The 24,026-nt window shown below is 44.3% G+C and overlaps 1 protein-coding gene across 1 annotated transcript in view; it reads right to left on the bottom strand.

Moving 5' to 3' along the window:
- lamc3 (laminin, gamma 3) overlaps positions 1 to 24,026 on the bottom strand; it is a 334,434-nt gene that overhangs the window by 259,188 nt on the left and 51,220 nt on the right. The window contains 1 exon segment of the mRNA XM_034192005.1: positions 3,208 to 3,338. Within this exon segment, the coding sequence (XP_034047896.1) occupies positions 3,208 to 3,338 (131 nt within the window).

The raw sequence follows: 24,026 nt of genomic DNA, 5'->3' as shown, positions 1-24,026 counted from the left end.
TGGACAGCCAGGACACAGCACGGGGAGGCGCCTCCCAGCTGCTGACCAGAGGCACAAATGACTGCTCAGTGCACCGGACGTGTCACAGTACAAACACTGAATTTTTTTTTCCTGAATTTTTATCACAGTAAAATGGAGTCAGAATAAAAATACAATCTGCTGATTTTTGTTATTTTTCAAAGCTATTAAGCTGCAGCTATATGTTTTATTAATTTCAAAGTAAGTTACCGCTTATTTTATTCTTATTTACACAAAAAATATGGGAGTCAAATCAGCCTGCATTGTTCTGTTCAGTTTATATCAAAGTTTTCCTGCACATGTCCATGTATTTTTTCCTTCTTTATAAGAGTTTGGTATTTGCATTTGTTCTACAAAGTTATAAAACACAATAAAATGTTCAACCTTTCTTTATAACAGTTCTGTAATTTCAGAAATGCAACAGAAACAACCACAAATCAGAAAAAGGTGGGACTATATGTAAAATGAAGATAAAAATAAAAAGGTTGCACTATTCCCAGTTTATCCATTCACAGAAGCAAAAGTTCTTCCAGAGTTGTGTCTTGGTGGCTTCCCTCACTTGTCTCCTTCCAGCATGGACATTTAGTTTTTGAGAACTACCTACCTGACACAGATTTACTATAAAGTACCACACTGTTTGTATTTCTGAATGATTGATGTAAATGAAGTCTAAGAAATAGTCACTGATTTGGAAATGTTCATGTTTTCATCCCCTGACAATTCTCAGAAAATGCTGCAGGCCTTAAATTTAGATAGATAGATATATACTTTATTGATCTCACAGTGGAGACATTATGTTTAGGAAATTACGCATGATCTGACTAGTCAACTAATCGCAAAAAATAATCGTTGACTACCAAATAGTCATTTGTGGCAGCCCTAGTGTTACATCACCTTTCCTTCTAACAACACTCAATAAGCGTTTGGGAACTGAGGACACTAATTGTTGAAGCTTTGTAGGTGGAATTCTTTCCCATTCTTGCTTGATGTACGACTTCAGTTGTTCAACAGTCTCGGGCCTCCATTGTCGTATTTTATGCTTCATAATGTGCCACATATTTTCAATGGGCGACAGGTCTGGACTGCAGGCAGGCCAGTCTAGTACCCACACTCTTTTATTACGAAACCACGCTGTTGTAACATGTGCAGAATGTGGCTGGACATTGTCTTGCTGAAATAAGCAGGGATGTCCCTGAAAAAGACGTTGCTGGATCTGGATGGTCTATTTCCTCTTTTGTCTGGAGGACATGATGTCCATGATTTCCAAAAACAGTTTGAAATGTGAACTCATCAGACCACAGCATACTTTTCCACTTTGTGTCTGTCCATTTGAAATGAGCTCAGGCCCAGAGAAGGCGGCTGCATTTCTGGATGTTTTTGATGTATGGTTTTCACTTTGCATGGTACAGTTTTAACTTGCACTTGTAGATGTAGTGACGAACTGTGTTAACTGACAATGGTTTTCTGAAGTGCTCCTGAGCCCACGCGGTAAGATCCTTTACACAATGATGTTGGTTTTTAATGCAGTGCCACCTGAAGGATCAAAGGTCACGGGCATTCAATGTTGGTTTTCGGCCTTGCCGCGTATGTGTAGAAAGTTCTCCAGATTCTCTGAATCTTCTGATTATATTATGGACTGGAGATGATGGAATCCCTAAATTCTTTGCAATTGAATGTTGAGAAACATTGTTCTTAAACTGTTGGACTATTTTTTCACGCAGTTGTTCACAAAGTGGTGATCCTCACCCCATCTTTTGTTTGTGAATAGCTAGAATTGTGTCACTTTATGACACAATATCACTGTTATGTGGTCATATCTCAGAAGACTACAAAATAGGTAGTTAGCAGATAAATTACTTGTGGGCAATGCATTTGTACTTTCAATTATGTATACCTGAATGCAAATTCAATCAAATATCACTCTAATTTTAGATCAGTTTATACCTCGATAGTGCAGAATCTTATGAAATTACATGACAGTATTAGCTAATAAGATTTTGTCATGACTGTTAGCCAGTACAAAACTACCATAATTTCCTGACTATACATCAGCCTAGAGTATAAATCACACCTTTCTGCATTATCAATTCATTTATTTTTGGATTTTTGTGCATTGTTGCAGTTTACTTCTTATTATTGCCCTTGATTCTTTTATTATTAGAGTTTATTTTGTTTAGTCCTTTGACTCCTGTTAAGTCCTATATAAGTCAATCAATCAATCAATCAATTTTTTTATATAGCGCCAAATCACAACAAACAGTTGCCCCAAGGCGCATGATTTTTCAAGATACAAGTTGCACCTGATTATAAATCACAGTACCTCCCAAACTACCAAAAAATCTCTGCGACGGGGTATAGGTCGCAGAGATTTTGCCGCATCGCATTATCGTAAAATACGATAATGCGATGGGACTGTATTTGTGTGAACCACTGTTGCTTGGAAACTACATCGATCTGTTTTTAGTGGACTTGATAACTAGATACAGAAGAATTTGATCAAAATGGATGATGTATCATGGATAACATAGCTGCTGCCATTTTTTCGACCGTGTCAATGCCATTTCCATTCTTAGATGTGACGCTTAGATTATTGCAGCAACATAATTCCATAGCAATGAAGATAATTCCTTGAAGGGAGGGAAAGCCAAACACTGGTGATATAATACTGGCATAGACATGGTTGTACATTCATGTTATTCCTGTGTAAAGGGGAAGAGACATCAGTTTTCCTTTGGCAAAAAAAAAAAAAAAAAATATATATATATATATATATAATTATGAAAATAATCAACATTTGAAGGCTGAGGCTGAAATAAATTTCAAATGTGTGTTTAGACAATACCAAGACTTGTCTCTTTGCATTTTGTTCAAGACTTTTCTGCATTTCATTTGAACTTGAAACAGACAAGCCTCCTTTATCACTTCAATTAACTTCATTACTACCCATTGCTTCATTAATTTCCAACATGTCAACGTGCATTTTCAAACTGAAGTTACCAAAATAGTTCAGTGTAACAACATTGTAAAATGCATACACACTGCATGCCCTTTTACAGGCATGCATTTTAATCTCATCAATTAGCTGGACCACCTTACACCTTACACGGTGTGAAACCTTACACTTTAACATTTCAAAGTTGGTGTTGATGTGTGCAGTGTAGGTTGTGGAGCTTCATAAGCGTGCCTTACCAGCCACCCACAGAGAAATCAGAGATAGCGTAAAAGTACGAGCGCAACACTTTAGCATCCTTGAAGAACTCATCTCCAAAGGTGTTAAGCCGGTCCAAAGAGATGAGCAGGTCAGTGGCTGTCACCCATTCCTGGAGAGGGGCAAAGTAAAAAAACAAAAAAAAACAAGGGAGCAGCAGGGTGAAAGAGATGTTAGAAAAATGCTTTTTCATGTCACTGCTTTAAGAGAGAGGAGCTCTGTTGGTTGTTGCCACTTTTAGACACAGTGAGGATGCCACAAAGACGGAAAAAGGAAAAGGGGATTAATTAGAAAGAGCGAGGATCATGCGAGGTTGGAAACGCAGGGACATTAAATGAAAGGAGGAGGACTGGAAGGTTGGTGGATCACCAAGATGAGACGGGGATGACAGTGGAACAGCAGAGAGAAAGCAGATGTAATGACACGATAATGAGCGTCATGGTGTAAGAAAATGAGTTAACGTCAGAAAGAGAGAAGGTTGTGTGTGTGTGTGTGTTAAGAGATTTGTATTGTCATGTGCACAGTAAAAACAGGCATTTATACCACACAATGAAATTCTTACTCTGAAATGATCCTTCTCCCTAGAAAATTTGCATGTAGAAAGTTCACATCACGATTTAAAAAAGAAAACATTATAAAATATGCATTATTAGACTGAAGAATGTGTTATATACACTATTTAAAGGATGTGTCAGATTCCTGGGTTTGTGGGTTGTGTTTGTGTTCTGTCTCTGTTCTATCTTTCTGCTTGGGTTTTCTCTGTCCTGTTTCTTGGCTTTCTCTCTGGGCTCTTGGTGGTGGGTTTCTCTCTGTCTGGCCACACCCCGGTTCTGGGAGCTTCTCCGCACACCTGTTCCTGATTGGCAGTTAATCACCTGGGTGCTTTATAAGTCTCACAGTTTGCCTTTGTCCTTTGTCAGATCGATGTGCCTAGTGCCTCTTTCCAGCCTTGTTAGTGAATTTTTGCCTTGCTCTGATTGCCTTTTTGTGTGTTTTGACTACCTGCTTATGTACCTCTACCACACCTTTAGCCTGATGATCCTGATCCTGTTACTCAGTTTGGACTGCTTTTCCGTGTACCAACCTCAGCCTGAAAACTCAGTAAACGATTTTACGCCACACAGGTGTGTACCTGCATCCTGCATTTGCATCCTGCCTGTCCTGTCAACCAAACCTGATAGGATGTACAATTTAGAAGATGTGCAGTTTATGCAGTATTGGCAATTGGTCAGTGTGTAAGAGAGTTATTGAGAAGCGTAATGGCCTATGGGTAGAAGCTGTTCACCAACCTAGTAGTCCTGTACTTAAGACTCCTGTAGTGTCTGCCTGATGGTAGTGTGAAGAGTCAATGTTGGGGATGTGTAATGTCCGTGATGAGGTTGTGTGTCCTGTGTACACAGTACATTTTTCTGAGTAAAATATACTCTGCCGGGATAACATTTGGTCCCAGTCTAAACAGAGTAAAATACACTCTATTATAGAGTGATATCAGCTCTACAGTCTTGTCAAAGTGTTTCTACTCCAATAAGAGTTGATTTTACACTGTGATAGAGTATATTTAACTTTATTTGGACTGGGACCAAATGTTATCCCAGCAGAGTAAATTTTACTCTGCAAAATTTACTGTGTAGGACTCTGGCTTTGTAAATGTCCTGCAGTGAGGGGAAGCCTGCCCCAGAGATGTACTGTGAGGTCTTAATCACATGCTGGAGAGCCTTCCTGTCTTGGACTGTGCCATTATGACCATACCAGACTGTGATGGCAGTGGTGGGGACAGTCTCAATCGTACACCTGTAGAAGTTGTTGAGAATTTTGGCCAACATGCCAAATTTTCTCAGTCTTCTCAGAAAGTACAGTCTGTGTGTGTGTGTGTGTGGTGGGGATGGGGAATCACTGCAGCGCCAGTAGGGATGATGGATGGTACTTGGCAGAGTTCCCATACCATTGGCGATATGATTTTGCGACTCCGTCTGATCCCCTGTAATAGCAAAGTTAGGACCAAGCAAAAGCATTATAATGAGAAAGGGAAGAAGGATAGCACAGACAGTGGAAAAGTAAACGGAAAATGCAAGATAAAAGAGAGGCAAGCTACAGGGAGAACAAATGACATGAGGAAATGTCTTAGCTGTGAACAGAGGCAACTTTAGAACAAACAGTTGGAGAGAAACTTTGTGTTTATTTTTCGGTGTGTACTTCTTGGCAGTTCTGAAAAAAAAAGTGTGATTTGTACTTTCTGAGGTGCATTACGAAGTGTGGCAAGAACAGATGGGATGAGATAAACCACAGACTAAAAACATGAGTTCTGCACAGTAAACAAATATGAAATATTTCAAAATTTGTCCTGGACTATATCAAAATTCTGCTATTACCCCAGACTTCTGAAAGTTTGCAAAGCTCTGGTCTGGAAGTATTTTGCTCAAATATCCCAACATTTTATGCATTTCATAAGAATTAAATGGTAACTCTTATCCTAACTAATACTAACCATAAACCATTTGATTTTCAACAACAGAAGTGCGTAGACCCTTTCCAAAAATGGCTGTCAGTTTTAGGAGTGTAAAAAATTATTAGTTTGTCTAATGTGTGTAGTGCACAGAACACATGCAATTTGAGTTTATGTTTTACCTTTTGCAAAATAATAACTGAGCTGTCTAACTATAGTGTATGCAGAATGTATTTACAGTGTTACATTTTTTCAGCATTTTGTTATGTTACAGCCTTAGTCCAAAATGGACTACAATATTTTTTCCCCTCAAAATTCTACTCACAACACCCCATAATGACAACATGAAAAAGTTTTTTCTTAAATTTTTGCAAATTTATTAAAATTAACAAAAAAATAAGAAATCATACGTACATAAGTATTCACACCCTTTCCTCAATACTATGTTGATGGTCCTTTGGCAGCAATTACAGCCTCAAGACTGATGTCACAAGCTTGGTGGAGCTTTCTCTGGACAGTGCTACCCATTCCTTTTTGCAGCACCTCCCTGTTGTGTGGGCCATGAAGAGGAGGTACTGCTGGCCCACCACCACCAGATGGCGCCCTGCTTGAAGTGTGGGCTTCAAGCACAAGAGGGCGTTGGAGCAACCGGGAGTGACAGCTGTCACTCATCATCAGCACCAGCACTCATCCACAGTTCATCACCACCACCATAAAGGCCGGACTACAACTCCACCTCCCCGCCGAGAAATCAGCCACTAGAGAGGTAATTTCTCTGCTACACTTAACTCTGACTTAGAGTCTGAACTTCTTTGCCGCCGTTTTCCTGTGGTGTGCCTTATCTGAGGGATTGGCGTTTGGTGTGATCAGCGACGGCTTCGCTTCACACTCCAACCAGATAAGTGGTTAGACAGGAGCTGCACGAGTGTGTGATTGGAGGTGGAGGTGCTCCCTCCCAAAAGAACACAGACTGTGGGATTACTGAGTGTGCGAACTCACACTCATCAATACTGTTTCTGTTCTCTGCCAGCAGTACCAGGTCTGACAGCTGGAGACGGTGGCCACCTGGGGATCCAGGGCTTGGCGGCTCCGGTGTTCTTCAGATCTATTGGCGGTGAAGGCCGTGTGGGATCCGGCTCGGTTCGGGACGGACGTCTCCTATCCTCAAGCCTGCCCACACGTCACGCTACATATAATTGTCTGTGGTACCAAAACTGTTTGTCTGTATTCCGTTGTGCACTTCACAACATTAAATTGTTACTGTTTAGCTTATCCATTGTCCATTCATTTAACGCCCCCTGTTGTGGGTCCATGTTCCTACACCTTCACAACACTCTCAAGCTCTATCAGGTTGAATGGGGAGCGTCAGTGCACAGCCATTTTCAGAACTCTCCAGAGATGTTCAATCGGATTCACAGGCTACCGTTCCAGCTTGCCTAAAAGTTCAAGAAGTCAGTCGGAACCTGGCTTAACGACTTCAGGCCGGTGGCACTAACCTCTGAATTTATTTAGTGCTTTGAGCGTCTCGTCCTCCAGTACCTCAAGTCCTACCACCTTCCTAACTTTGACCCACACCAGTTTGGTTATCGGGTAAACAGGTTGTCAGCTGATGCCATCACCACTGCCTGACTTATCACCCTGAGCCACCTGGAGAAACCTGGGACGTACATCAGGATGCTTTTTGGCGATTACAGCTCAGCTTTTAATACCAGCCTGCTGGACCTGTTATTCAGAAAAGTTGACTGACCTGGACTTTTCACCTTTTGTCTGTGACTGGATAAAGGACTTCCTGACCGAGTGTCCACAAACAGAAAAGGTGGGATCCCTCAGTTCCTCCACTCTGACACTCAGCACAGGATCTCCCCTGGGCTGTGTGATAAGACCCTTCCTACATGCCCTATGTACATATGACTGCATCCCCTTCCACCACTCAAAAATCATTGTCAAATTTGCTGACTACAACAGTGGTGGGCCTGATCACAGGAGGACATGGGGCATACATGGGGGAGGTGCAAAGGCTTGAGGTATAGTGTTCCACAAACAACCTAATGTGGAACACCATCAAAACCAAGGAGATGTCAGACTTCAGGAGGGAGAGAGGCAACCACGCTCCACTTCAGATCAATGGCTCCTGCATGGCAAGGGTCTCCATCTTCAGGTTCCTGGGGGTGCACCTTTCTGATTACATGGACCACCAACACATGTTCAAAATGCCCAGCAGTGGCTGCACTTTTTAAGACTTCTGAGGAAGTACCAGCTGGAGGCAAGCTTGCTGAGGACCTTATACTGAACCACAGTGGAAAGCATCCTGTCAAACTGCATCACATTGTGGTTTGCAAGGTGTAGAGCTGGTGACAGGAGAGCACTGCAGCGAGTGATTAAAGCAGCCCAGCACATCATCGGCTGCCCCTTTCCCTCCCTGGAAGACATTGCCACCTGCCTCAGCAGAACACAGACAATCTGCTCAGATCAGTCACATCCAGGCAAGAGTCTCTTCTGCCACCTACCCTCTGGCTAAAGATTCAGAAACCACAGGTGCCGGACAAATCGCCTCAATGACAGTTTTTACCCATGGGCGATCAGACTCTTGAATGCACAGGTGTGACCCCACGGGTTTCAGAATCCAGCTGAGTGGAATATAACCCAACCAAGTGTAATATTTACCCTTACCACTGTCAGGTCTTTCACTGACATATTGGACATAATTCAATTATGTGATATCTTATTTTATTAGTTTTATTTATTTTATTCTAGAAGTGTTGTTTTCTTGTACTGGAGGGGAGATGCTTTCTCTTATTCCATTGTATGCCCAGTTGTACAGTGACAAGAAACAGCTATTCTCTTCTGTTTTATTCTATTGGTGGATTGCTGCAGAGATGGTTGTCCTTCTGGAAGGTTCTCCTCTCTCCACAGAGCAAAGCTGGAGCTCTGATAGAGTAACCATCGGGTTCTTGGTCACCTCCCTGACTAAGGCCCTTCTCCTCTGATCGTTCAGTTTAGATGGGTGACCAGCTCTAGGAAGAGTACTGGTGGATCAGAAAATCTTCCATTTATGGATGATGGAGGCCACTGCACTCATTGGGACCTTCAAAATGATCTGAATATTTAGCCAAATAGTTAAATATTAAGCATTTATTAACATTAAGCATGTGTAATTTTTTCCAAAAAATATTTAGTTCTACATGAACATGTTCAGTTATACATTTGTCAAAATATTTAGCTCAACATGTTGGCTGATACATCACAAATTTTACATAAATATTGAGTTCAACATTTGTGTAAATAATTATCCCTGTATTTTGGTTGATATATTTAAACATTTAATTATTTAGCTTAACATTTAGGCTGGTGTACCAGAATATTGAAGTAAATATTCAGTTCAGTATTTGTCTAAATAATTAGCTAAATTAGTTGGTTGATATATATTAATGTTTGCTTAAATATTTAGCATTTACTGAAAAATTTTGTGTACAGTGAAATATATATAATGAAACAAATCTAAATGTTTAAACATTTAGATATATACAGAACAATTTCAACCCCCATAATAAAGATACATAAACATAAAAATGTGGAATGTTGTGAAAGTGTAGTGACACGGACCCACAACAGGGGGAGCAAATGAACGGTCAATAGATGAGCCAAAAAGTAACAATTTAATGTTGTTAAGGTGCACAACGAATACACAGACAATCTCAGAATGTGATTACAGTCAATCCACAAAGGTGACGTGTGGGCAGGCTCGAGGATAGAAGGCGTCTGTCCTGAGAAGAGCCGGAACCACACGATTTCCGCCGCCACCGAACCTGGTGAATACTGGAGCCGCCAAGTCCCAAATTCCCAGGTGATCACCGTCCCCGACTGTCAGATCTGGTACTGCCGGCAAAGAACAAAGACAGTCAAGTGTGGGTGTGTGTACACCCAGTAACAACAACGGTGGGAATGCCACCTCCACCTCTCACTCAATATGCTGAAGAGTACCGCAGTGATTCCTCAGGGGAAAAGAGTGCCGTCCTGCACTCACTCAGCTTCCACAGAAAGAGGGACTGGTACTCCTGCAAACACTCACAATATACAGATATATTGCAACACAAACGGCTGAGGATATTACCTCCAGTGAAGTACGATATCTCGGCGATGAGGTGGAGATGATGTCTGGGTTTTATGAAGTGGGATGATGAAGAATGAGTGACAGCTGTCAGGACATAATGAGTAACAGCTGTCACTCCCGGCTGTGTCCGTGGCGGCAGCGCCCTCTCGTGCCTGAAGCCCACACTTCAGGCAGGGCGCCCTCTGGTGGTGGGCCAGCAGTACCTCCTCTTCTGGTGGCCCACACAACAGGACCCCCCCCTCAACGGGCGCCTCCTGGCGCCCGACCAGGTTTATCGGGGTGTCGGCGGTAGAAATCGGCCAGGAGGGCCAGATCCAGGATGAAGCTCCTCTTCACCCAGGAGCGTTCTTCGGGTCCATACCCCTCCCAGTCCACCAGATATTGGAACCCCCGGCCCATTCGACGGACGTCCAGGAGCCGGCGCACTGTCCAAGCCGGCTCCCCGTCAATGATCCGGACAGGAGGCGGCGCCGGACCGGGAGCACAGAGGGGTGAGGTGTGGTACGGTTTGAGTTTGGAGACATGGAACACCGGGTGGATCCGCAGTGAAGCTGGGAGCTGGAGCTTCACTGCGGCAGGACTGAGGACCTTGAGGATGCGAAATGGGCCGATGAACCTGTCCATCAGTTTTGGTGACTGTACTTGTAGTGGGATGTCCTTCGTCGACAACCACACCTCCTGCCCGGGCTGGTATGCAGGGGCCGGGGACCGCCGGCGGTCTGCATGGGTCTTGGCCCTCGTCCGGGCCTTCAACAAGGCAGAACGGGCGGTGCGCCACACCCGACGGCACATCCGAAGGTGGGCCCGGACCGAGGGCACACCGACCTCTCCCTCCACCATGGGAAATAATGGGGGCTGGTACCCCAAACACACCTCAAATGGGGAGAGGCCAGTGGCAGAAGACACCTGGCTGTTATGCGCATACTCGATCCAGGCCAGATGGTTACTCCAGGCCATCGGGTGCGCGGATGTTACACAGCGGAGGGTCTGTTCCAGCTCCTGATTGGCCTGCTCTGCCTGTCCGTTCGTCTGTGGATGGTACCCGGACGAGAGGCTCACGGTGGCCCCCAGTTCCCTGCAGAAACTCCTCCAGACGTGAGAGGAAAACTGGGGACCACGATCCGAGACTACATCAGTGGGTATCCCATGCAGACGGACGACGTGGTGGACCAGGAGGTCCGCTGTTTCCTGGGCCGTAGGGAGCTTTGGGAGGGCCACGAAGTGGGCCGCCTTGGAGAATCGGTCCACTATCGGTGTCACGGTGGGAGACCCGTGACAAAATCCAGGCCGATGTGGGACCAGGGGCGATGAGGCACAGGAAGCGGTTGGAGCTGACCTTGGGACTTCCTATGGTCAGCCTTGCCTCTGGCACAGGTGGTACAGGCCTGGATGTACTCCCGGACGTCGGCCTCCATAGACGCCCACCAGAAGCACTGCCAGACAACTGCCACGGTCCTTCGCACCCCTGGATGACAGGAGAGCTTGGAACCGTGACAGAAGTCAAGGACCGCAGCCCTGGCCTCTGGTGGGACATATAGTTTGTCTTTTGGTCCAGTTCCCGGGTCCGGGCTTCGTGCCAGGGCCTCCCGGACGATCTTCTCCACGTCCCAGGTGAGGGTGGCCACGATAGTGGACTCAGGCAGGATGGGCTCCGGTGGATCCAACAGTGCAGTTTTGACCTCCTCTTCGTGTACCCGGGACAAGGCATCCGACCTCTGGTTCTTGGTCCCGGGGCGATAGGTGATCCGGAAGTCAAAACGCCCGAAGAACAGTGACCAGCGGGCTTGCCTGGGGTTCAGCCGCTTGGCGGTCCTGATATACTCCAGGTTCCGATGGTCAGTGAAAACCGTGAACGGCACAGACGCTCCCTCCAACAGGTGTCTCCACTCCTCAAGAGCCTCTTTCACCGCAAGGAGTTCTCGATTGCTGACGTCATAGTTCCGTTCAGCCGGGGTCATCCTGCGTGAAAAGTAGGCACATGGGTGAAGAACCTTATCAGTCTCTCCGCTCTGGGATAGCACGGCTCCTATCCCTGAGTCAGAGGCGTCCGCTTCAACCACGAACTGGTGGCTAGGGTCGGGCTGCACCAAAACTGGCGCAGTAGAGAACCGTCGTTTCAACTCCTTGAACGCAGCTTCGCACCGATCCGACCAGGTGAAGGGGACTTTTGGAGAGGTCAGGGCTGTCAGGGGGCTAACTACCTGACTGTAGCCCTTAATAAACCTCCTATAGAAATTAGCGAAGCCGAGGAACTGTTGCAGCTTCCTACGGCTTGTTGGTTGGGGCCAATGTCTCACCGCTGCAACCTTGGCCGGATCAGGGGCGACGGAGTTAGAGGAGATGATAAACCCCAGGAAGGACAAAGACGTGCGGTGAAACTCGCACTTCTCGCCCTTCACAAACAGTCGGTTCTCTAACAACCACTGCAGGACCTGACGTACATGCTGGACATGGGTCTCAGGATCCAGAGAAAAGATGAGAATATCGTCCAGATATACGAAGACGAATCGGTGCAGGAAGTCCCGCAAGACGTCGTTAACCAAGGCTTGGAACGTCGAAGGGGGCGTTGGTGAGGCCGAACGGCATGACCAGGTACTCAAAGTGACCTAACGGGGTGTTAAATGCCGTCTTCCATTCATCTCCCTTCCGGATCCGAACCAGGTGATACGCATTTCTAAGATCCAGCTTAGTAAAGATTTTGGCTCCATGCAGGGGGGTGAACACGGAATCCAACAATGGCAACGGGTATCGGTTGCGAACCGTAATCTCATTCAGCCCCCTGTAATCAATGCATGAGTCCGCCATCTTTCTTGCCCACAAAAAAGAAACCTTCCCCCATCGGGGAGGTGGAGTTCCGGATCAGCCCGGCAGCTAATGAGTCCCGGATGTAGGTCTCCATTGATTCGCGCTCAGGTCGTGAGAGGTTGTACAGCCTGCTGGACGAGAACTCAGCGCCTGGAACCAAATCAATGGCACAATTGTACGGACGGTGCGGGGGAAAGGTGAGTGCCAGATCCTTGCTGAAGACGTCAGCAAGATCGTGGTACTCAACCGGCACTGCCGTCAGATTGGGAGGGACTTTGACCTCCTCCTTAGCCTGTAAACCGGGAGGAACCGAGGATCCTAAACACACCCGATGGCAGGTTTCGCTCCACTGAACCACCATCCCAGACGGCCAATCAATCCGGGGATTGTGCTTCAACATCCATGGGAAGCCCAAAATCACGCGGGAGGTAGAAGGAGTTACAAAAAACTCAATCTCCTCCCGATGGTTTCCAGACACCACCAGAGTTACTGGTTGTGTCTTGTGTGTGATTAAAGGGAGGAGGGTGCCATCTAGTGCCCGCACCTGCAATGGCGAAGGAAGCGCCACCAGAGGGAGCCCTACCTCCCTTGCCCATCTGCTGTCTAGCAGATTCCCTTCTGACCCCGTGTCCACCAGTGCTGGGGCTTGAAGGGTTAAATCCCCGCTCAGGATTGTAACTGGGAGTCGTGTGGCAATCTGTGTGTGTCCCACGTGAATGTTTTGACCCCCCCTTAGCCCAGTCTCTGAGGGCGGTTGTTATTGTGGCCGTTTGGGGCAGTTTTTCTGTATGTGCTCCTTCGAGCTGCAGAGAAAACACTCCCCGCGGACCAGCCTCCTCATTTTGGCCCTGTGCGTTTCCCTAACAACGTCAACAGGGGGAGCTGTTGCCCCACGGAGCGCTGCGGCTGTGGAGCGTGGGGAGGGCGGCCCCTTTTCAAACCCGGAAGGGAGAGGGACGGCGCGTATCCGGCCACGTCCTTCACCTCGCTCCCGACGGCGTTCCTCCAACCGATTGTCTAACCATATAACGAGATCGATAAGCCCATCTAAATCCCGCGGTTCCTCCTTAGCTACCAGATGCTCCTTCAGGACCGATGACAGTCCGTTTATGAAGGCGGCGCGGAGCGCAATGTTATTCCAGCCGGACCTCGCAGCCGCGATGTGGAAGTCGACTGCATATTCGGCTGCGCACCGGCGCCCCTGTCGCATTAACAGCAGCATTGTTGAAGCGGTCTCTCCTCTGTTAGGGTGATCAAACACTGTTCTGAACTCCCCCACAAACCCAGTGTATGCTGATAACAACCGTGAGTTCTGTTCCCAGAGCGCCGTAGCCCAGGCGCGTACCTTATCCCGAAGCAAAGCAATAACATAAGCCACCTTGCTGGCGTCAGACGCGTACATCACGGGTCGTTGTGCAAAGATGAGCGAACACTGCATCAGAAAATCCGCGCACGTCTCCACACAACCCCCGTATGGCTCAGGGGGACTTATGTATGCTTCAGGGGATGGTGGGGGGGGGTTTGTTGAACGACCAGCGGAATGTTAATACCCGGCACCGGGTCGGCAGGAGGAGGAGCCGCAGCAGCGCTCTGATCGCGCGCTTCCACCTGTGCGGTGAGAGCCTCCATCCTGCGATTAAGAATGATGTTTTGCTCGGACATCAAATCCAGCCGAGCGTAAAGGCGGTGAGGATTTGCTGCAACTCACTGAGCACGCCTCCTGCAGACGCCTGTGCACCCTGCTCTTCCATTGGCTGTCCAACAGATGGATGACGCCCCTCGGGATCCATGACGCTGGCCGAGATATCCTGTTGTGAAAGTGTAGTGACACGGACCCACAACAGGGGCGCAAATGAACGGTCAATAGATGAGCCAAAAAGTAACAATTTAATGTTGTGAAGGTGCACAACGAATACACAGACAATCTCAGAATGTGATTACAGTCAATCCACAAAGGTGACGTGTGGGCAGGCTCGAGGATAGAAGACGTCTGTCCTGAGAAGAGCCGGAACCACACGATTTCCGCCGCCACCGAACCTGGTGAATACTGGAGCCGCCAAGTCCCGAATTCCCAGGTGATCACCGTCCCCGACTGTCGGATCTGGTACTGCCGGCAAAGAACAAAGACAGTCAAGTGTGGGTGTGTGTACACCCAGTAACAACAACGGTGGGAATGCCACCTCCACCTCTCACTCAATATGCTGAAGAGTACCGCAGTGATTCCTCAGGGGAAAAGAGTGCCGTCCTGCACTCACTCAGCTTCCACAGAAAGAGGGACTGGTACTCCTGCAAACACTCACAATATACAGATATATTGCAACACAAACGGCTGAGGATATTACCTCCAGTGAAGTACGATATCTCGGCGATGAGGTGGAGATGACGTCTGGGTTTTATGGAGTGGGATGATGAAGAATGAGTGACAGCTGTCAGGACATAATGAGTAACAGCTGTCACTCCCGGCTGTGTCCGTGGCGGCAGCGCCCTCTCGTGCCTGAAGCCCGCACTTCAGGCCCTCTGGTGGTGGGCCAGCAGTACCTCCTCTTCTGGCGGCCCACACAACATGGAAGTGAAGATTTTTTTTTTTTAAATTAGACACTTGTTTTACAAATGGTTCCTCATAGCTCTTTTTGCACTGTTAGTTTTTCAGATCACACCTGAACAAAAATTCTGTGAAAAAGGATTTTTAAGTAGTTTTATTCCATTTCAAGCAATGACTAGATTCCATTATTTTCACCAGTTGGTAGAACTGAGCTTGAAGACATTTAAATCCCACACAAAGGAAAAAAAAATCTCAAGGAAGAAAGAGTTCCATTATGATTTGTCAAAATAATTTGAAGTTAAACAGAGTGAATGTTTCTCTGGCACAAGATATATGATAATTGAACTAGAAATGTGACACTGTGGCCTTAGCTTGTAGTTACAATAACTTCTGAACTCAATATCAAGATGAAAAGGCAGTGGAGGATGGCGTTACCTTGAGACACTCTGTTAAGTCAGCCATTGAGTTAGCTAACCGTTTCTTTCTAATTCAGTGCTAACTCAGTGCTCTATGCAATGTTGCTTATCGCCTGAAGTATGAACATTATGTTTTCAAAATATATAATCATGTCGCAAGTGAGTACAGGTGTTACCCCCAGTGCAGAGAACATATCAGATGATTTAAGACCAGACTTATTTATTCATAACACATGAGCAGTCCAAGGAAGCGGTTCTGTAGAGAGGCTCTGGGGCCAACGTTGTCGTATACGACGGCTGAGTACAAGTTTTATTAAATTATAAATAACTTTTTAATGATATGAGATAGAAACTTACTGGTGGCCAGCCATCCACCATGTTTGTACTCCTCATAGAAGTTGTGTGCTGACTTGCGCAATGTGAGTGTCCAATCAGAAGTAGTTCACCGTCACACAGTTTTCCAGTATCCAATCTTAGGGCATAGCAGTCTCACATGGTAGGCCAAAGATTGTTATTTGCAGTGATGTGTTACTAGTTTGCCCGAGAATGCCATTTCAATAGCCCTCTGGCTGCTGGCTCCAATGCACCATACACGTTATGCATTTGAATGGAAGTGATCAGAGTAAGAGGGCCTCATGCAATCTCACGTGCTGAGACAAAGAGTGTGTTTAACAGGAATGGTTCACTACTTGGCCTGTGAATGTTATTGAATAAGCCTGTGGCAAGCTCTCTCGCTCCAGCGTAAAGCCCCTTTCACACTGAGGCTGCTCCCAGTTGCTTCCTGTTGCGTCATGATGACACAGGAACATCTGCGTCAGGTGCGTGCAGCAGGGGGCAGAGAAGAGGTGAGAATGCAGCCTGCAGGTTCTCTGCACAGTCCTTTTTTAACAGTGATGAGAGAGTTTGAGGGGAGAACAAGGAACTAACTGCCTGTGAGCAGGACCTTTATGGATTTTATTTAAACACATTTGTAAGAGAAGAAGCTGCAGCTGCTTCACAGTGCCTCTCTTCACCAGACAGCTCCACACAGAGAAGGAGCTGCAGCTTCGGGAACAATGGAACACAGCAGGAATCATAAATTGGCGTCGGGTAATGTTGTCTTGTGAGGGTGTGGCTTCCAGTCATGCTGAGTACCGTCCTGTTGCTCTGACTTGCGCTGAAACCACTTAATTCTGCGTCAAGCAGAGGACGCAAAAATTTAAACATGTTTAATTTTTGTTTGTGCCCCTCACGCTGTTGTGGCGCCGAGCTGCATCATCTTGGCACTAGGTTGCTTCCACGCGGTGTTGTCATAACGATGCATGACACAACTGGGAGCAACTGTGAGCAGCCCTGTTGTGAAAGGGGCTTTAAGCACCGTTTATGCATATCAATGGTACGAGGGGGAGGAGCCTGCCCCTCAAAGTGTGAAAGGCCCTCTGTAAGTTTGAAAGCTTCTTTTCAGTGCAGGAAAACACTCCAAAAACAACAGTTAACTTCATGGAAGAAGTTTGTGATGTGACCTTTGTGTAATAGCAGACAGAAATTGCTTTGAGATGAAGCCCAACAAAACACATAGACCATTTTGTATATATTGTTCAAAATGTGCATTTGTGTTTATTGTTAGCACCTTTATTTTGTACATTCTTTTGTACAAGATCCCAAGCTACCTTTATAAAGTGTCAAAATAGTTGTTTATTATAGTTTGCTGTGTGTTTTGAATAAATGTGTGTGAACATTATTTCCGCTTCATTTTTTTTCCTTTCTTATTTCTGATTGTAAACCTTTATTACACTTATAAAAACACTACTATAGCATATATATTCTGAAAGTACAGGTTGTCCTGAAAAAAAGAGAGACATACCACTTGATGGTGGGATGCAGGGTGAACTTTTAACAGCAATAATAAAACATTTATGCCAGGTGAGTGAACTGTCCAAAAAAATGCCCTCGGACCCCAGAGGGCATGCTGATGAGTAAATGCAGAAATTTAGCATTTTTTAAATAAAAATAATAATAATAATGATGGTCAGCACAGTGGCTTAGTGGTTAACACTGTTTCCTCACAACATGAAGGTTATGGGATTGCTTCCCATCTGGTCCTTTCTATGTGGTGTTTGCACGTCTCCCCCCCAGTGTTCACATAGGTTCACTCTGGGTGCTTCAGGTTCCTCCAAAGACATGCAGGTTAGAGGAATTGTAAACATTAAACTGCAACTGAGTTTGTCTGTCTTTATGTGGCCCTGTGATAGACTGGCATCCTGTCCAAGATGTATCCTACCTCATACCATATGACTGCTGGGATAGGCACTAGAGGTGGGTGGATCGATCCTAATATCGATAATATTGATACCAATGCTGCTATTGAACGATCCTCGTGTAAAAAGATTGATACTCAACTGACTGCTGCACATGCAGATTCATCAAAGTCTACTCTCTATCTGTAAGAGCAGCGCTGCGCTGTGTCACACAACATGGAGCAGCACACCCTTGTATTGTGGTTTGTCAGCCCTCTACCTCAGGAGATTTTACGTTGTGTTGAGTGATATTTTTTTCAACAAAAATGTTGATTGTGACAATAAAGTAGTTTGTTGACACGTGCAGTGTTTGGCGAAATTCTATCCTAGGTCTTTTGGATCCTTTGGATCTATGAAGCTTAAATATAAAAAAGTATCTGTATCGGCAGGGTTTGCCTTTTAGAATAAATAGTTGTGTGCCTTAAGGGCACCAAAATCTGAAAAGTTTGGTGCCCCTCAGAAAAGTTCGGTACCAAACCTACCGTTACGCAGCATAGCGGCAAAGCAACTAGGGGGGTCTGGGGGCATGCCCCCCACAAAATTTTGATATAAAAGGATGCAAATTGTGCATTCTGGTGATATCTGGGGCAGATTTGGGGTGAAATTATGGAAGAACAAAAAACGAAAGAGATCCGCACAGCCAGTTAGCTCCCAAACAAGCCTTTAATAACACACCAAAGGTGACGTTTCGGGCCTCGCCTTTCATCAGACAGGATGAAATTATGGAAGGAAATTTTTGTGTTTTTGGAGTAATATTTTCTGAAATTTTGAAATTTTCTAACCTTGTCAGAAGCTGAGATGACCCCATGCCAATCTGCCTGTGCATATTGGCATGGGGTCATCTCAGCTGCCAATGTTTTATTAAACATCCAGCCCATTAACAATCATGGCTGCCATGAGTGTTGATTACACTTGTGATTACAGAAAATCTATTAGCAGTCATCATGGTCATCTGCCATTCTCTGCAGCACTTCAAGGTGTTCTTCCTCAGAATCAGAATTAAGCTCAGAATCTAAGGCAGCTCTTCACTCAAAAACTCTGTCATAATTGTGTTTATAAACCAGTCACCTTTTGCTTTTATTATACATCTGTGTAGTTAATAAATAAAATAATCTTCACGGATGATTTGCTCGCGCGCGCACGTAGAGAAATATAAAAAACTCTCCGCTGGTTGCTGTTCGCTCTTCCCTCAAAAACTCTGTCATAATTGTGTTTATAAACCAGTCACCATTTGCTTTTATTATACATCTGTGTAGTTAATAAATAAAATAATCTTCATGGATGATTTGCTCACGTGCGCACATAGAGAAATGTAAAAAAACTGTCCGCTGGCTGCTGTTTGCTCTTCCCTCAAAAACGCTCCATTTGATCTGTGTATAATAAAACGCGGCATTACAAACAAAGGAGAAGAACATTTTTTGATGACGTTTTGTGTATGTGTCGGTCTCAGAAAGTCAAATTCTGTGCAAATTTTGTCCAAATTTGATAGATTTCTGTACAGTTATGAAATAAAAAAGGTGGATTCCAGTCGGCAATACTGGGCCTGTATTTACTTGGTTTCGGATCAATACCAAAATTCCCGGTATTGCCCACCTGTAATAGGCACCAATAGAGTGCCTTGATTAGAGAGTGGCATCAACTCAGAACATGGCGCCATTTTGGGTCTAACTGCACTGAATTACCGAATGGACCTTTTATGTTTTCAACATTTTTTAAAATCATTTAACCACATACAGCAACACATCCAGGTACAGGTGCTATAAAAATAAATATAAAAATAGTTAAGCTATCAAATTTATATAAATTTACAGTTTATGATGATTTATTTAATTAATTTAAAGCCTGATTTATGCAGCTGCTGCTCTGTAACTCTGTGTCATGCCTTGACGTGTGTGTCAGTTTTCAAGTTCTCCGTCTCTGGATTATGCATTATTATGGACTAATTTGACCCTCAACAAGCTTTTCTTTCGACAATCATCACCTCCAAATCAAAGGTAAGCTGTAAATTTTCCTCTTTTACCGACTTCGTGCTGTAAATGTGATGCAGACTTTTCTGATCCATTTATCAGCGTGCACGCTGTAAAAACTGTTATAATATGATGGCAGATGAAGGATTAAAACCAGAAATTGTTCAGTCACAGCCTTTTGTGTCTGATTTAACAGGTGCACATCAGGCTGTGGGTCCGAGTCTGAACACCGTTTGAACAAACGAAAAGGTTTGACTTTTTATCACAGAAATTAATCCTCTCCCACTTTCCACAAATAGGCGAGTGTCAGAGTTGAACTTTAATTTGTACCTCTGCACGTCCAGACTGCTCGGGGTTTTTAATGGAAATACATTGTGATCGGATGGGACATTTTATCTGATATGAGCAAAAAAATCCACTGCTATATACTGTGTTTATTACATGGAAAACAATACAAAAACTTTGGGACTTTTTTGTCCAGTGACTGTGAATATCTGGTTTATACGACAACAGTTTAGTTGAGTTTTTCTGTACATGGGACTGAACAATAAATTTACCTCGCAAAGCTTTGAAGATGATGTCGGCTACCATCCCACACAGCTGGCTTTATTTTCCCAAATTTTTCTTCTGTTCGGATCTGAAGGGAATCTGTACATCTTGAAGCCCTTGTTGTGTCTATTTGTGCATCCAAATGCACAGCAACCCGGCATTTTCAGCGACTAAATAAATAAAATAGCTGGATTTACATGCAGACACATTAACAGCCAACGCTATTTTTGCTCCAAGATGGCACCATGAGTCACGTGACCAATTTTTTTCGACTTGTCATGTCGCCACTCTCTCGAATAAAGGCACTCTAGAAAATGGATTGATGGCTGGATGGACAAATCTCAAACATTAAGACACACCATTGAGTAACCGCGCTGATTACAGACAGATGAGGACAAAAAGGTCTGAGGATGCTGCGGAGTACAAGAAATATCAAACATTTTGATTTCTTTGAAATTAAACGTAAATTAATAATGAAGGTACTTTTTTCATCAGTGGACTGCAGAGTAGATTAATTGGTAAGTAGCGAGGAATATAACATAGATGGTGCTTCTGAGCCCTCGGAGAAGATTCTTAAATATGATTGAGCTCAGCTTAAAATAACCCTTGCACTGCAGTAAAACTTCATGAGTAAGTTATCTCTTCTACCGCTGCTGCAGAGGACCTTATATTCTGTCACCGCCACCGCCATCCAGTTTTAAAGCATGGGAAGTTGGAATACTGACCACCTGTGCAGTCTGTGCCTGCAGTTCAAACACACAAGTGGTCAACATCTGGTGTGAATATGGTACACATGTGTTCCGGATTGGATTGACCTCTCCATGGATGGCTGGGGGGAGTTTGGCACCACTTCCCCTTAAACGTGAATAAGAACACAGTTCAGTCTAATGATGCAGTGTTGTCCTTTTAAACTAACTTGTCTCCTTGACTGAGCTCAAAATACTCTGCAGCTTATCTTCGTATCTCATTGTTTTCCTCTTGACTTATCCCTCCACTTCTCCCTGAGCTGGAGTGCCCTTCAGGATTTCCAGTCAGTTCTGTGCCTTAACAGCCTATTGTTATATAGCTGCTACTGTGTTGTATCCATAACTACAGCGGTGCACAATTGAGTGTGTTAGGCCGGCATCCTATTGTTCTGGCCCTTTCTTATCGACTTTATCCCTGCTTGACATGGCTCTACCAGCTAATGGGGTTTGGCCGATGTTGAATGACCCAGAAGCACTGCGATTGTCAGGAAAAAACAGATGCTCATTCTTCAGTTGGGTTGAACACAGTCTGGCTTTTTTTTTAACCAAATAAGGGCAAAAGGGTTAAAAAAATAAGAAAAAAAAAAGCTATGCTACTCTACCAAATAAGTTGTAGAGCTAGAGATTGGCAAACTTGCTGGTGGTTTAAAGGGGCCATATTATGCTGAGGTTTGCCAGCTGTTTACAGTTGAACATATTTAAGAATCTACATTAAACATTCTCCAAATTCTATATCTACGCATGTAGAATATCCGTTGCTGATTAAAAAAGACAAACAAGGTTGTGTGGGCCGCTGAAGAGGAGGTACTGCTGGCCCACCACCACCAGATGGCGCCCTGCTTGAAGTGCGGGCTTCAAGCAGAGAGGGCGTCATAGCAACCGGGAGTGACAGCTGTCACTCGTCATCAGCACCAGCTGTCACTCATCACACATCACCATCACAATAAAGGCCGGACTACCACTCCACCTCCCCACCGAGAAATCAGCTACCACTCAAGGTAACCACCTCTGCGGTGATTTTTGTTGCATCTAAACATTGTTCTGTGTGCAGCCGTGTTCCTGTGGACTCAGTCTGAAGCTGGATTGGCGGATAGTGGGAGTGCGACGTTTTTCGCCTCTCACTCCTTCCAGGGAAGAGACTGACAGGAGCTGCACGGTTGAAACTGTTTCTGGAGGTGGAGGTTCTCCCTCCCGGAGGAACTGAGCAAGGAAGGATTACTGGGTGTGTCTTCACACAACCACCATTAACTGTTTCTGCCAGCAGTCCCAGGTCTGACAGCTGGAGACGGTGGCCACCTGGGACTCGGGACTTGGCGGCTCCGGTGTTCTTCAGATCCGCTGGTGTTAGAAGCCGTGTGGGATCCGGCTCTTCTCTGGACAGACGTCTTCTATCCTCGAACCTGCCCACACGTCACCTTGTGTATGATCGACTGTAATCCTCAATTGTTATTGTCTGTATTCCGTTGTGCAATTCACAACATTAAATTGTTACTTTTTGGCTTATCCATTGTCCGTTCATTAATGCCCCCTGTTGTGGGTCCGTGTCATTACACTTTCACAACAAACAAATTAATTCAAATTCTCTGACGTGTCACAGAATTCTATACATCTTGTTGCTTTAGACACCTGAGCATGTGTATGCCCACTACATTAATTCAGAGTGAATCGCACTCTGCACTGAGCTATGTAGATGTGGTCCAACTGAAAAAAAATATTGAATCAGCTCTATTATAGCTGGAGTGTAAAATGATCCTAAAGGGTCATCAAATATGTTTTGTTATCTCTAAGACTGTCAAAATTAGAAGTGCATGTTAATAAAGTCATAACTCACTCGCTGGATTCAAACAGTGGTGGGTCTGATCACATAATTTTTTATATATGCGTGAATTAAAGTGAAATGGATCTATCTATCTATCTATCTATCTATCTATCTATCTATCTATCTATCTATCTATCTATCTATCTATCTATCTATCTATCTATCTATCTATCTATCTATCTATCTATCTATATATATATATATATATACAGTATATTTTATTTTGTACAAAAGACAATTCCTCGATCAGACACAGTTAAAGAAACTCTTAACATGATTTAACAATGGAAATGTTTTGGAGCTGGGGAGATGTATCTGCATTTAAGTATCTGCTTTATAGTCTGTGAACTCCAGTGTCAGAAATGTGTTATCTTCTGCCTGTTGGAAGATTGCTAAATGAGCTTGATGACCTTATATATGCAAATTCAAAGGCATGCTCCATGTGAAATAAGTGAGGTATATAATCGCAGGCAGTGAAGGAATTTCACAAAAAAACCCCACTTAATTGCAATATGTACTAGCAGCATTTTATGTCCCATTAGTACGGAAGCGTATTCCATTCACTTGATATTATTATTTTTTTTTTTTTGCTTTGTTTTTCAGATTAATTATTTGTGTTTTTCCTGAGACATTTATTTTTTGTCTGTTTTTCGGAATAATTATTTGTGTTTTTCTGAGTAATTTATTTTTTGGTTTGTTTTTCTGAGTAATTTATTTTTTTAGTTTGTTTTTCTGAGTAATTTATTTATTTAATTTTTTTACTATTTTTTTCTGTTTTTTTTTTTGTTTGTTTGTTTTTTTTACTGTTTCTTGAGTCATCACATAGCCAGCCTGAATGCATTTGAATCATCCATGGTATCCATGGAGCATATAGCTGTTCAACTGATCCTGGAGAAAAACTGCTATGTTTAGCAGATCTGAATGGGCTTTCCTTCTGAACAGCCCCAAAGTCCTCAGGTGACTGCATAGAGTCAACAAACTAATGATAATACCATCTATATGACTTAAAGACAAGACAATCTCCCAGTGTCTTAATTCCAGTTCAGAGTAAATATGATTAACTGAAACATCAAGCTCAAAATTGGTCTGAAAAACAGAAGAAAAAAAAATATTCAGAAAATCAGGA

This window comes from Thalassophryne amazonica, chromosome 17 (assembly GCF_902500255.1).
Source record: "Thalassophryne amazonica chromosome 17, fThaAma1.1, whole genome shotgun sequence".
In the NCBI taxonomy this organism is placed as follows: domain Eukaryota; kingdom Metazoa; phylum Chordata; class Actinopteri; order Batrachoidiformes; family Batrachoididae; genus Thalassophryne; species Thalassophryne amazonica.
The sequence above is the reverse complement of the archived record's forward strand: the minus strand, read 5'-3'. Positions and strand labels throughout refer to the sequence as shown.